We start from the raw sequence: 14,988 nt of genomic DNA on the forward strand, positions 1-14,988 counted from the left end.
CATTTTAGAGCGAAATGTGTTACCCAGTGTCAGGAAACTAGATTTGAGGCAAAGTTGTTGGGTGTTTCAGCAGGACAACGACCCAAAACACACATCCATCAGCACAAAAGAATGGCTGAAAAGGAAATGATGGGCTGTTTTAAACTGGCAATGAGTCCTGACTTAAATCCAATTGAAAACCTGTGGAGAGAGCTGAAATCTGACGTTGCAAAAAATGACTCCTGCAAACTTAAAAGAACTCGAAGGCATAGCCACTACCAGCAGACAGGTGCCAGAAGCTTTTAGATGGCTACAAGAAATGTTAAGACACTGTTACTGCTGCCAAAGGTTCTACAACCAAATATTGCCAATAATTGTTCCTTGGATATGTTTTTGTGCTTGTATTTCACTTTTATGCAAGTTTTGTTTTTTTATTTTCATTTTCATTTTCAGTTCACTTGGACATTTTCTGAAAATATTTTGAATATACAAAGTTGGTTAATTTGCATTTATATCTAAAGATATTCTAAATTCTGTATTCAAAATTCAGGGGTGCCAATAATTTCAACCAGGACTGTAGACTCTCTTTTCTGAACCAATACTGACTACTTAAAAGCCTCACAAGGACATTAGAAATGACTCCAAACCACAAATCTGTTCAGATGCCCTTTTCAGATTCAGGCATATTTATATCAAAGAAATCACTTTATTCGAAGATGTTTGGAAAATAGAAAGGAGAAAACCTGCAATTCCAAATGATGCAAGCACAGACAAAATTTACATGAAACCTTAAACAACTTACAGCCAGAGAAATTACAATAATGTATCAAATTAAAGTCTGAAAACACATGATTTTTCTTTCTTTATCATGCTGAGATTTATAAATCTTTCCGAACAGCTAGTAAAATCTCCTTGCTTTAACTTTCACCTCTAGCAAAGTAATAGAGAAGTTTCGAATTTAAATGTTTTTATTGGCCTAATGGCTTGGATTGAAAACCTTTTACTGCTACCATGACTTGCTCTGTGTCTTTAAAGTCATGCCAAAATGTTCATTCGAACACCGTTGACATAAACTGAACCAAAAGACTCCTTTCAGACATCGCACACTCATATTAGATATACATTTAAAGCACCACTGAATCGTTTATGAGAATTGTTTTATTTTTGCCAGTTATATTACAGTAAATTCGAAATCACTGACATTTTAAGTGTATCCCCCGTATTGAAACACCAGCCTCAACCTCTGGGTTTGGTTTCTCTATCTGCCTTTACAACGTCGATATCCTCATCCGCCCACGCTCAATCCCTTCCCCTCCTCCTGCCAGCTGTAAAAAAAAAAAAAAGGATAAAACCATAAATACAGGTCACTCAGCCAACTCATGTGGAATAGATTAGTATGTAAATGCAGAAGATGTACTGTGTTGAAGTTAAGCATCTAGGCTCTGATTTCATCACTGCCCACAAGGAAACACTGAGCTCAGCACAGCAGGGAATGGGGAGTGATGATTATAACCCCCCCCAGTTGGGGGGCCTATAGACTCAGAGCCTACAGGCGGATGCTGTAGGGGCGGTGGGGCTCGCGAAATGCAACTGTACATGAACAGCAGTGGCATTAGTACCAACAGTCAGCATAGCTTTCTCAGGTGAGTGATGTGTTGGCAAGCATGGCAGCAAGACATTTTGGAAAATATTCTCTTTTACTCTCTGAGAAGACTGATACCATTCCCGTGTTTGTATCGTAACTAACCAGCAGCCATTCTTTCGCACAAAGAGCGGAAACAGGGGGAAACACCTACATTTTCTAAAGGTAACAAAGTTCGTTTGTTTAATCCGTACAAAAGCTGTGGTGAAAAAAAAAAAAAAACCTGCGTCGTGGTTTTATAGGGATTTATGTGCAGGACTAGGTCTCGGCGAGTTATTGTGCCTGGTGAAGAAATATTCCACCACATAACCTCCGATAAAAACATTTTACACCTTGTTTTTTGTGCGGGTTAAACAAACCAAATACATTGTGTTAATTAGTGAGCTTTTTTTAGTGAGCAGTTTTTCTACCTTTGGACAAAGCCAGAGTAGCCGTTTTCTCCCTCTTTTCAGTCTTTTTGCTAAAGAGAACTGGCCGCTGGGGGTCACTTCACAGGCTAGAGAGAGCTATCAGTCTTCTCATCTAAGTCTCAGCAGGCCAGTGAGTAGCCCTAAGCGCATTTCGTAAATGTCAACTTACTCATTTAAATACCTACATCCGTTGGGATGCAGGGAAAAGAGTATGCCATGCAGACGAGGAAGCGAACTCGAGTCGATTGCCTGATTTAGCTCACAGGCTACACTGCATTTATTACAAATTCAGGATTTTTTTTTTTTTTTTTTTACCTAAAACTCTTCGGGGGGCGGTTCTTCTTGAACGGCCTTCTATAAAGGCAAACAAACATTTAAGTCACACATTATTTATGAATTATTGACTGAGATGTCCGAACTGATAAAAGTCACCTTGGATGGTTCTGGTAAGTCTTTCAGCGTCAAAATTTGGGTTTCCTTCAATGGTGGCAATTTCTGAAAAGTCAGCTCCTGAGGGACGAAGAAAACATCCTTTAAGTGAAACTTGAATATTTTGTACAGAGATGCATTGTACTGCACAGTAAGAAACGTTGCCTTAAAGAACTATCAGGTTATATTCTGGTTATCTTAGCCTTAATATACCAATGATAACATTCCCATTGTACCTAAATATGTGTTTTAAACAGCTGTGACTTTATGAGATTTACATAATATTTGTTTAAAGTCTATTAAATCACCCCTTATGTTATGTTTGTAAATACGTTTCCTTTTCTAATAAGCAGGATTGCCTATAATAGATTAATTGACCTAGTGTGAATTTAACCTAGGTTAAATATAAAATAATAATGTTATTTTATATAATGTATAAAAATAATATGTAACAACAATACTGTATGTTATTTTATATTCTTAAGTGGGAAATATTTCCCTACTAATTCAACTACATGTACCACTGGAACGCTGATGTCCATTAATTTCTCTGTTCAAATCTGAATTTGTTTCACTGACCTTCCAGGGCGATGTTGCTGGTGCCAGTGCTGACTGAGTACTGAGGGCCTGGAGACAACAGCATTCATGAGTTCTGAATATGATAAATGCTCGAAATCTATTGACATACCGATTCAAGTAAGAAATATTTACCTGAGATAACCCTGGTGACTTTGGTGATGGAGGGTTGACCCTCAATGACCCTGGTGACCTTGGTAATGGAGGGTTGACCTTCAATGACCCTGGTAACTTTGGTGATGGTGGGCTCCCCTTGGATGACCCTTGTGACTTTGGTCACATCAGGAACTATAAAAGAAAAGACGGCATGTTTCACTACATTGAAATTACAGCTGGCACAGCATTGCCCCTCGATACGGATAATTTTCCATTTGTACGCAGATAACGTAACAAATGGTTCTTTCACTGGATCAGAAAGGTTGCTATGACGAAAATGTGATTCACAATCAAAGGATTTTTGTCATCAGATATTATTTTTGCACAGCAGTTTTAACTGTATAAATTGTGTTATTTTTTTAGTCTTTTTTAATGTTTGGTGTTTATTATCATTTCAAATGTGAAAGTTATTCTTTGAATTTTGATCCGGTTTTATTGGGGACTCGTTCAAGGATTAAAGAGTAGCAGGGAAGAGACTGTCTTTTCTCCCTTCTCATTAATGCTACTTCAGCTGTCAAACACCTCATGTGTGCATGCGTTTGAATGTCTGTGTGTGGAATTATCTGGATTAGCAAAGCCTTGGGGATTGATATGTACGTGTTTCAACTCAATATCCAGTGTCCTCCCTATTTCTCCAGCAATTTTGTGCGTGCAACTCTTTTGTTAACCAAATATTATCTGTCAGACTTTACTGATTAGGAATCACATAACGATGATACTCTGCCATAATTACGGTACCTTCCTGAATGACACGAGTGCTGATCCTCTCTAATAACAACAGGGGATATAAAACCATTTATGACTAATGCCTCTCTGGAGATTAAAATACTGTATTGCAAAAAAAATTAATATTAATATAATTGCTACTTACTCATAAATGTAAGGGGAATTTCCTGGTATCTGAATCCTGAAATGTACTGTAAAAAAAAGGTAAACATGTATTTGCAGATTAGCAGATTAAACATTAACAAAAATGGTGTACAGTATGACAGTACGCTGCATGACAAAACCTATAATTAATTAAACTGTGGAAAATGTTCATGTTCATCAGTTCATTAAGCCTGGAAGCTTTAATAACGAGAAATCCTTGGATGTGTATGACACCTTGATTTGCATGTAGGTGATGAGCCTCTTCAGTAGCATGAGGAGATCCTGGCTTCCAACTGGGATATCTGGAAGAAAGCATAGGGCGTCAACCATAATCGGGCTACTACAAAAGCTGTGAAAACAGTGCAGAGTGCATCTCTTGGCATTAAGAAAGTTGAATGGATGACCATTGTACCTCCCGGATACAAGACTTGGTTGACGAAGTGAATGACTCCATTTTTGGCCATGATGTCAGATTCAGGGACTTGGACAGAATTCACTAGCATAGTGTTGTTTGCCTGAGGAAGACGGTTAAAATAATTACAGGTAAGAAAACCGTAAAGTGAGGGACTTGAATGAACTTGTACTTTAAAACATTAGGAGTAGACTCTGCTCTAAAGTCGATAATGTTATTAGCTTGCTGAGTTTCAAAAAAGCGAATGACATTTTATCAGATAATAATGGTTGACACTACCATAAAAAAAATAATTTTACTGAATAATTCAAATACATTTTTTTATACCTTTATACTTAAAGATAACAAAAGGTATAAAGCTTGAATTTCCCCAGGTATTAAGTTTATTGACTCAAGACAAAAGATTTTCAGTCTTGCTGCACTAAATACTTACAAGTTTCACTTTGAGGTTACTGCCCTGAAGAGACTTTAGAAGGTTTGTTACCCCGGCCTCCAAGCCGCCACCGATGAAGATACCATTATTAATGTGATACAGAAGGATGGTTCTTAGAGCATTTATGTCACCTGAAATAAAGTACGGCAAACACATAAATTATGAAGTTATTTTTTGGTGATTTTCAATTAGCCACGTGAGTACTCGAAACAAACTAAAAGATAAAGGGAGTCTGGGAGACATACTCTTCAACAAGGCCAAATCAGTGTTGCTCAGACCAGTGAAAGCCTTATCGCTTGGGGCAAACAGAGTAAAGTCTCCCTCCTGTTTCAGCAGGTCAGTCAAGCCAGCGGCTTCCATCAGAGACAAAAAGATCCTGCAGGACAGAGAAGAAAATATTAATTTAGCTGTTACAAAAACCACTGAGGGCTAACAGACTGCAACTACAGCACTTTCTCATTCCCACGTGGGCCACGTGGATTTAAAGAAAAGATATAGAAAGATGTGGTTTGAGTATTAAGCTGCATTTTAATACCACAGTCCATTTTCAGTAATATTGCTCTGCACTTACTTGAACCCTCCATCTTCTGTCAGAATCTCAAACATAGTATTTTCCGCTGGTTTCAATAGAGTTCTCGTGAGATGAAGGGCCCCATTGCTTCCTTCTTTACTGCCTCTTATCAGACAGGAATTCTCAATGCACACAGCCTGCAATAATAACCCACAAGTTAAAAACAAAGAGATTAATATTACATCTCAAAGATATGAAGATTGATGGTCAAATGATAGCGATAATGCATTTAGGGTGTATATAGTGGCATTTAGTCACAAATTTTGGCCACAAATTCAGAGAAGAGGACGCACTGTGCGATAGATGAAGACCCTCAGAAGTTTTCCTCCAATGGTCTCCAGCTGCTGGCCATTGTACAACTGTCCCAGGCTAATCTTATTCTTCAAGATGTGGTTCTCCAGGATAATCTTGAGCAACCTCTGATCCATGGACATCACTTCATCTGTAGAGGAAAGAGATGGTTTTAAATTTTCCATTAGAAATTAAACATAACACCATGATTGTAAATTTACATCTAATGCATTGGTTATAGCAACAGAAATAGCATATATATTCTTATTCCTATTATTTTGGGCATAACATCCTGAGAGCAGCTGCCACAATACTACCTGTGAGCAGAGCCACATCTTCTATCAGTGACTTGATTTATGGCAAAATTCTGTATATGGACCATGCACAGTATCTTGCAAATCATGTCTCAGAATTTTTAGGTTAGAAGAATTAATGGTTTGAATGCAAGACTCCTGCTCCATCCAGCTTTTGCTGCCTTGTACATTCCTTACACCCCTTTAAAACTGAATGGCTACAAAGATAAAAGTAGTCTGCCTCGATTAACGGCACATTCTTGTCACACAAACAAAACATCTTTACTCCCCTCGGGTAAAGTCCAGGAATGTTGTCTGGCAGAGTGGGTATTTGGTCTTACATGGTATAAAGCTTCTGCAGTGTCCCAATAAATCCATAATTTCCCTGAAGCTCCATATATGTAAATATTTATTCACTTATGGGTCAGCATGCGGAGGAAAATAAAAAATATTCCCTTTTATTCCAGACTGTGACTGTGTGTGGAGCAGCCAGGCTTCATATTTAGCCACCTGCTGAGAGGAAGACAGAGGGATTTGCATGATGTACTGAGCAGTATGTGACTCACCACTGAAAGCAGCGTTGAGGGGAGCCAGCAAAGTGTACTCAGTCCCTGGGCTCATGTCAGCAGAAAGGCCCAGCTCGGACACCATGTCACCAAAGGTTGACTGGGAACTTCCCACCAGTTCCATCACTTGCTTTGCTTAAAGGGCACAGCGCATTCCAATACCGTCAAAATATGGATTACAGGAAAACTTCAAACACCTGGAACAATATACTTATTTCTGTAATAAACCAGGTATGCTTAAATAAGAGGAAACAAGGAGATGGGACTCTAACCTGAGTCTGGCATGAGCACGTTGTCAATTAAGTGGATGACACCATTGGTGGTGACAATGTCCTTCTTGCGCACCATCTTGATGCCGTTGACAGTTAAACTTTCGCCGTCACAGCCAATCTCAATGATGTTGCCCTCCAGGGTCTCATAAGAGCTGCCAGCTATTATAGCCTCAGAGCACTGGACTGAGTTGAGTAGGTGGAAATTCAGAAGAGCTGAAAGAGCAAGGCAACGTTTTAAATTAATGCGTGGTTTAGGTGTACAGTATAATTAGGTTTTTGTTCGAATGCAGAGTAGGTCAGTGGGCTGTGTGGGCTGTTTTATGTTCTTTCTCCTGTTACACAACAGCTGAGGTTATACGCCCTTGGAACCTGAAGTCCTTTTGGATCCATTGGGTCCTTGAGTGAGAAGACTCTTGATTTCATCACATTTCTGTTTAACTTTGTATAACACGGTCTGATTTCACATCAAAGGGCAACCTCTGGGCTAATAGAAATATCTGGGTTATTTCTAATTTGACCACCTTGCTCGATGAAGCAGCTGTTTCCTACCTCTCAGTGGACATGCAAAACAACACAAGGAAAAGAGGAAGAAATTCTGTTGAAATTTCTCAAGAATTCACAGTCTCTGTATATTAGAAGGCTTTAACTTGTTCTGATTGATGATTATAGTGGTACAATTCTTTTCATTTCTTTCTCAAAGCACTTCGAAACTATGAAGTGCTATACAAACAAAGTTATTATTATTTTTAATTCTTGCAAGTGTGGCTACATTATAGTTAAAAAATTACGCTAAAAAATGAAAAAAAAAAATATATATATATTACCAAAGTGTCAAATGATGTCTTGCATTGATTGACTTTCCATCCACAATGTCATGCATGTCATACTTGAAACTAGAGACTTATTTTTATTACTCTTAAACATAACTTTGTTATCCACATCCTGCCAAATGTGTGTAAGTTCCAGATCTACTGTGGCTTCATCTGTTTTGAATTGTAAGAAGCTGAACATGTAAAAAAAAAAAAAAAAAAATCAATTCTTGGGTGACTTAGTCTGGCAAACATGCCGTCAGGAAACCACTGTATTTCTTTCCTGTACCTTCAGCATTAAATATAAATATGGACCTAGTTTGCTAGTGTTAATATAAACCCTCAGTCTCCACTGCAATGTTTTAAATAGCCTTGAGTGATCCTTTGGGCATTAAGGAATTGCGACAGACCTCTAAGAATAAAAGTCTGGGTTACCTTTGAGGACCTCCTTGTCGCTCTGAAGTCTCTCCAACACATCTCTGCCTAGACTCTCAAAGGCTTCATTGGTGGGGGCAAAGAGAGTGTAATGTCCTGGCTGACCCAGCTTCTCCAGCAGCCCAGCATTTTGAAACACATCCTAGAAGGTGATTTCATCAGCAGGATTATGTGTAGTTAACTTCAATATACAATAGAGCACAGTAGAAAGATTTGCAGGAGGTAGATTTAATAACCCCATGAAAAATGAATTTAAAAGTACTTAGATCAAATATGCAAACTCTGCATGTTTTCTTCAGTTCCTTACATGTTCCTGCAAATGTTAGTTTCAGCCTTTGGTCATTACAGTAATTACTAGGGATGACAAATAACTCTGGCACATTTACTGTAATGTTAACTAATGTGCACTATCTCTGTTAAATGAAGCAGAAAAGGAAATAAATGATTAGTCTTCTTTGCCCTGTTTCGCATTGCCATGGAAACTTCCATTTGACCCAACTTTGCGTCAGAGTTTGCAATTACTTCATAGTCCTTGTCCTCAAGGTATTTACATTTTCTTGTCTACCCCTGTCTGTACTCACACTCAGAGTTGTCAGGTCATCATCGACCTCAATGACATCCTGGATGGTGTTTCCAACAGCACTGATGACACGGTCAATGACATGCACAACTCCATTGGTGGCAACCTGGTTGCCATAGATGATCCTGGCGCAGTTCACAGTCACCACCTGCACATAACATGTGCTTGTTAGAATGTCATACCATACGACTACATTGGGACTGCTATCATGATACTGCGTGATACTACTCACCCCGTTGGAGTAATGGTTAATATAGAGACCAAGGTCGTTGTACATGGAGGTGACTGTCATTCCATTCTTTAAATCTTTGGTTAAGAGGCGTTTGTTGGCCATGTGATAATGCAGAGCATTATACAGTTCAATGTTGACATTGCTGACCAGTGCACTCCTCACTGTCTGTTAGGTGAGGAAAACGAGATGTTAAAACCCCACTGACAGAGAGGTTCTGCAGCTTTTGTTTCGTTTTTTACTCACCTCATCCAGACTCTCCCAGGCCTCATTGCTTGGGGCGAAGAAGGTATAGGAACCAGATCCCTCAATCTCGGGCCTCAGTTTAGAAATATCAGAGTATCTTTGAGTTGAGGTGGCTTTCACCAGACCCAAGGTGCCATACACATGGTCAATCGGGGCCACTGAGAAAGAAATTTACAGTAAGTATTATTAGATATCAGCCTGTCTGTCTGAAAATAGAAATAATAAACATTTGGGGTATGAAAAGAAAGACTCTAAATGTGCTGACACTATGCTTCTGCATCCTCCTCTAGTTTATTTGGTCTGATTTCAAATAAAGCACACAGCTGCTCTACAGCTGGCGGATATTGCCTCTTCTAACCTTTTTTCACTGACTACATGGTAGCAATTAATGCACTGTACCTGCAGGGCAACCACGCATGCCTTCCAGCTTCATGTACCCTGGGCAGCACTCATAAAGCACAGTCCTGCGGGCAACACATACAGATCACAAATGTGGGTAATCAAGGCAAGGCAAGGCAAGTTTATGTGTACAGCACATTTGAGCAACAAGGCGATTCAAAGGGCTTGAGACTTTAGGCTTTAGGCATCAGGATAAAATGTAAAAGCAACATAAGACAATACAAAAGGCATTTTGAATATCCTCAAAAAATAAGCAAATCTTTTGAAATACTGTTTGCTTTCAACATAGCGGTGATAGAAAATTTGTATTTTTTATGGCTGCAATGTTGTGAACAGAATCGTCATTTGGCATTGGTTTTGTGTATTCAGTGTTTCCATTTGTTACTCATTATCTCCGTCATTAACCACACAGTCCATATGATCCAGCAGCTTAGGCCAAAACCTAATTGAAATGGTGCCTCAAGGATTATGCCACCATTACAGTAGGAGATGTTTATTACCAGGACCTCCTCTTTGAAGCTAAACAATTAGTTTGAACTCTACATGGCATTTGGTTAACCTCAGAAACATTAAGAAGTCAGCCTTGAAAAACTGCAGTATAATTAGAGCTGAGTTTTAGGAAATTTCGGTTAACACAAGGCGCATTTAACAGTTGCGATGGTCTGTATGGAAACAGTTGAGCTAATCTGAAAAAACAACATAGCTCAGTTGTCACCAGAGTGTTTACAGCTTTCTTTTTAAAAAAAACAGACTTGTATAATATTTAGAATAATGATTGTGATATCTGTTTAGATCATTTAGATACAAATGACAAAAGTTTGCCGCTGCTTGAAAACATGAGAGAAGCAGTGTCTCCTCACCACTTAAATAGGGCTGTACGCCACAGCCTGAGGAGGATAGTAAAATTCAAAGTGCAGCTGCTGGATATAAACCTGCCTATACCCCTTGTGTCAGCAAGTTTGAACATGTTGGAACCATAGTATTGTTTCTAGCTCTTGGAAAACCTGACATTTGGAGGTGTACATTTTACCGGTCTGCAACAATAAAAAGACCCACAAGACATAAGGAACGCCATAGATGTACTTATTAGGGAAAACAATAGCACATGTGTCCAGAGCTTGCTGGGGAGTTCATTAGTGTAGACTGGCCAGCTTTTATAGTTAGAAAACGGAAGCTGCCTCTTCACCAGTTTTTCTGCTCAACATGATTAAAATAACCATGGCAAATAGTAAGAACATTATCAGGTCCTCATGTTTTACAGATTGTTCCCTTTCAAATATAACATAATGTAACCAGTAAAATTACATTTTATTGTATGTGGGAGTGAACAGCGTATGGGTGTGCTGCTTCTACAATCAGTGTTCCACAAAGTTCAGCAGAGGGAAGATGGATGCACTTTGGCTGAGCAGTGTGCTGATAAACTAACTGCTACACATGCAGGAATTGTAATTAGTTGCAAAAACCACGGCAATGAGATTGCCAACATTTCCAAAAGTGTTTCTTACTTTTTTTTTTTTTTTGAGAAAAAAAAAAAAATCAATTTAGAACCATATTTAAATACAATCATTTATGTGCATGGATATAATGGCTGTTCACAACTGCAGGTAATGAACATGGCACAAATGTACCACAAACAAGGACAATCTTATATGGGTGGCTAGTGACTCAGCAGTGAATGATTAAACATCAAGACCTCGGGTAAAGAGACAAGAATTAAGGAACATTACTGTGGTGGGTTGCTCATAGCTTTTATCCACTGCAGGGTTAGACCAAGGCTTCTGGGTCATGGTTAACTGAAACTATTAAACAGCAATATCTGAATCAAAGTCGAATGGGGTTGGAGGGACTGGGATGAGATCACGAAAACCCCATTGGAGCAGCGTCAGCAGAACCCTCACTACATTGCTTTTCCCACACAAAGGGACTGTGTCTGGCAATGAAGTTGGAAACTTTTGACTTGTCAGCATCTCTATAGAAGATCTGTTCCACTGAAATTCATGATAAGTTTGTCAAACATAATATATGGTGTATGTGACTTTATTCCAATTCAACCCAGCACTAATAGGCAGTTTGGAGTTTTGGTTGAACAAAATTTTCCAGAAGACAGAGCTGTCCTGGAAGATATGTTGAATTAAACCTCAGTGGGCAAAGTATGTATACAGTATATTTTAATTCCACGCAGTATAAACTTTCTAGTCCTGATCGAGACTGTCATTCTTTAAAAAACGAACCCATAGGTCGTCTGTGCAAGCAGCTCATTTCGACCCAGTTACTTTGTATTGTTAGGCGACCTCTAGCTGTCATAGTAATTAGGATGGGAGCAAAGGAGGAGGTTAGTTGACGTATTATATAGAACAGCAATGTCTGCACTGGGAAGAATTTTAGGGTGAACGGATGGCTGGACAAAACACTGGACTTGTACACAGGAGACTGCTGTTCATTTCGTGCGTGAAACTGACCATCAACATTGTTTTTTTTTATCCAAGCGAGGTAGTGGAACGGTTTATTACTGTAGCCACGACGATGAGGGTCCTCTAAACATAAGGTAGTCCTTGTTTTAACCGAAACAATTATCATTCCCTAAACCTAACCAAGTAGTTTCTGCGTCTAAACCTAACCAAACTGTGACTTTACCATGACGGCGAAGGCCCAGGTATAGCTGGCACTGGTACGCTCCTATGGGTCGCTTAGGTTTCAGGACTTTTGTCCTGATCTGTCTGAATAACTATGGGACACAGACGCTGATGTCAAACGTGTATTTACACGTACTCCTACATAGGCAAAATTTAAATGAGCTGATATTTAAATTAAATTAAATTAATGCTGACTAAAACGATGACAATGAAATACAGAAAATGTTTTGTTATCATGCTTGTGAACTGCTGGGAACACCTGACGAGTTTGTGGAAGACAAGGGAGGAGGAGTGGTGGGAGGGTCATACGTTTGGTTGGGGAGTTTGATACGATCTGTGTCACATTAACTAATGTGTTTAGCAAAAGTACAGTACTTATTTATGTTTGTAATCCGATGCATATGTGTACGTACATAGATACGCTTGCAAATTTATACTGGATGTGTTGACCTCTTTTCTGCATCATTCTGTGAATGTGGCAGACTAAATTGTTCCCAATCTGTTTACGTTAAATTGGCCTTTAACATGTTTGTCAACTCTCTAAATCTGAAACCAATTTAAATAACATTTAGCATTCAGCATAACAGGTGTTAATCAGTCAATCAGTTTACTGTGTGAATTCAACTTTTAGCCCCACTTTTGTTTTGATTGATTCCATAGTTCCATGTCAGACTTGGCTGTTATCATTTGCCAAGTTCAGTGAGAAATGCAAATTCATCATAGATAACTAGGCCTATTTAGAGTGCTCGGTGTAACTCAGTCATAGTGCAAGAATAGAGGAAGAAACTCAGTGTGTGTGTATGTTTGTGAGAGGAAGAGAAAGAGTGAGAGAGACAAAATAGGCATGACTTTGATCCATGTGTAAACTCAAAAGTGCTGAGAGACCTGGAACATTAACAGAAAAAGAAGTTTTCCATTCATGAATAAGTCAACATTTTGCAGCCACATCACATCCTGGAATCAGTGGTTCACCACAGTGGCATCCAATGACGACCGGGCTTCCTCAAGTTATTAAAACCCTAACTAACAGTTTATAGGATTGAATTGGAAGGCCTTCAATACAAAGAGTTTAGGGCTGTGTCCATAAATGTGTGTGTGGTTTTTTTTTTAAGCTGTAACTCAAATTCAGATAACATATGTCTGTCTCTATGGAAACCTCTAAGTTTTCATGAAAGAAGCAGTAGATAAAAAAGAAGCAGACACTGAAGAGAAATGCTACACTTGAAAAAACCTTTTAACCATCGGATTTGCTTGTAATGTTCATCTTTAAACAGGAAAAACGTGTCCTGTTGGAAACATGAAACAACACTTACGCTTTCTTTCCACAGATGGCCCCTTGGTACCAGTTACGACAAGTGCTAAAGTACTTCTTCCTGGTCCCCATGACTTGCTGGAGTGCGCAGACATTGGGTCTGATGAAAATTCAAGGTGAAAAGGGGGGTGAAACATCAGTCAGCAGGTAAAACCCACGAGTGAGATTCTATGGAAATTTCTGAATTTATTCACATGTAAATTATGAGGAGACAAGCAGCCTTGCAGGGAAAGACAAAAGACCACCAAGTGTGAATAATTATTCAGCAACTACCACTGCTGCTTCCGAGACCAGACAGTCATAAAAACATCTATGCCTGCTGGATATGAGATTGGTCTGTCCAATTTGAGTAATGATTTGGCAACTGTAACCCTGCTGGTTTACAGCATTTCTAAGTGAAATTTCATTTTATTCGATAACATTTCATGACATATGCCGTAAATAAACACCTGATATCTGTGAAACAATTGTGACTGCATAACAATATAGCATATTTCATATAAAAATAGAAAAGACACAAATATGCAGAAATAATAAGAACTACTGATGCTTGTTATGCTCAAGGATCAATACTATTAAATGTATAAATAAAAATAACACAAGAGTGTAAAACACACACACACACACACACTAACACACACACACACACACACACACACACACACACACACACACACACACACACACACACACACTAACACACACATAAATAATCATTTAAAAAAAAAATATTGATAAGCTTACCCTTGTTTTCTTGCCCTAATGCGACTGTGGGCAACTATTTTGTCATAAGCTGAAGAGTCAGCCCGGTCAAATGTAGAGAGCACAAAGAGTGCAAAGGCAGCTACAAAAAGGAGTTTCATCCTTGATTTCTTAGCCAGCCCTTCCAGTTCCAGAGTGATGGGAGCAGAGAACAGAGTGGGAGTTTATATACCACGAGTCTCACCCTCCACTCAAGGAGGATGGCAACCTTTCATGCATGCGTGGACCACCCAGAATCTCTCAAAAGCTACAATTCTACACACATATACTAGGCTTTGTCATTTTGTGTGATGAATTGTGGGCTATTAATCTTTTTTATTTCGTGCATTCTTTTGTATATTAAATAATTTATGAAGAGCCATTTTTAAAAAGTGGGACCACCGCTACATTTACAAAATGTTTTGTAATCTTTTACATTCCTCTTTTATTAAGGTCTAAAAGTGCACAAATTTTGCTGCATTTCTCAAAAATAAAAAGATTTGTAATTTGAGAATGTTACAGATGTGTTTTAAGAGTTTTCTAGAAATTCAAAAAGCCACATTACAACTCTAGTACAAAGACAATGCTACATAATTCTTAAAAATAAACTGATTGAAATGCAATGAAAACAAGTCACATTAACTGGACACATTAATGCACCTTTTGTTTAAAACAGTCAATGTTTTAGGGCTCAACATTATGTT

The 14,988-nt window shown here is 38.7% G+C and overlaps 1 protein-coding gene across 4 annotated transcripts; it reads right to left on the reverse strand.

Annotated features, from left to right (window-relative positions):
- Nucleotides 1-757: 757 nt before the first annotated feature.
- Nucleotides 758-14,416, reverse strand: postnb (periostin, osteoblast specific factor b). 4 transcript variants are annotated; one of them, XM_040130920.1, is made up of 22 exons: nt 14,288-14,416; nt 13,545-13,643; nt 9,599-9,663; nt 9,200-9,357; nt 8,957-9,121; nt 8,726-8,872; nt 8,145-8,286; nt 6,901-7,113; nt 6,629-6,763; nt 5,772-5,920; nt 5,479-5,615; nt 5,153-5,283; nt 4,908-5,038; nt 4,475-4,577; nt 4,297-4,364; nt 4,064-4,109; nt 3,172-3,324; nt 3,040-3,087; nt 2,464-2,541; nt 2,347-2,385; nt 2,032-2,117; nt 758-1,304 (listed from the first exon to the last, which is right to left on the reverse strand). In XM_040130920.1, the coding sequence occupies exons 1-22, from the start codon at nt 14,404-14,406 to the stop codon at nt 1,248-1,250; spliced, it is 2,469 nt and encodes an 822-aa protein (XP_039986854.1). In that variant the 5' UTR covers nt 14,407-14,416; the 3' UTR covers nt 758-1,247. The 4 variants fall into 4 exon arrangements, with proteins under 4 accessions (XP_039986854.1, XP_039986857.1, XP_039986855.1 ...); XM_040130923.1 differs by lacking the exon at nt 2,032-2,117 and having other exon boundaries at nt 2,347-2,382; XM_040130921.1 differs by lacking the exon at nt 2,032-2,117.
- Nucleotides 14,417-14,988: the final 572 nt, after the last annotated feature.

The sequence above is a fragment of the Xiphias gladius genome, chromosome 7, assembly GCF_016859285.1.
Source record: "Xiphias gladius isolate SHS-SW01 ecotype Sanya breed wild chromosome 7, ASM1685928v1, whole genome shotgun sequence".
NCBI lineage: Eukaryota > Metazoa > Chordata > Actinopteri > Istiophoriformes > Xiphiidae > Xiphias > Xiphias gladius.

What these genes read in the sequence shown, in the direction of transcription:
- postnb (XM_040130920.1), bottom strand. Translation starts at nt 14,406, where the DNA reads ATGAAACTCCTTTTTGTAGCTGCCTTTGCACTCTTTGTGCTCTCTACA. An exon ending in CCTGGGAGAGTCTGGATGAG is followed by an intron (nt 9,122 to 9,199) that starts GTGAGTAAAAAA and finishes CTCACCTAACAG; the next exon opens with ACAGTGAGGAGTGCACTGGT. An exon ending in CCAAGTCTTGTATCCGGGAG is followed by an intron (nt 4,365 to 4,474) that starts GTACAATGGTCA and finishes GCTTTCTTCCAG; the next exon opens with ATATCCCAGTTGGAAGCCAG.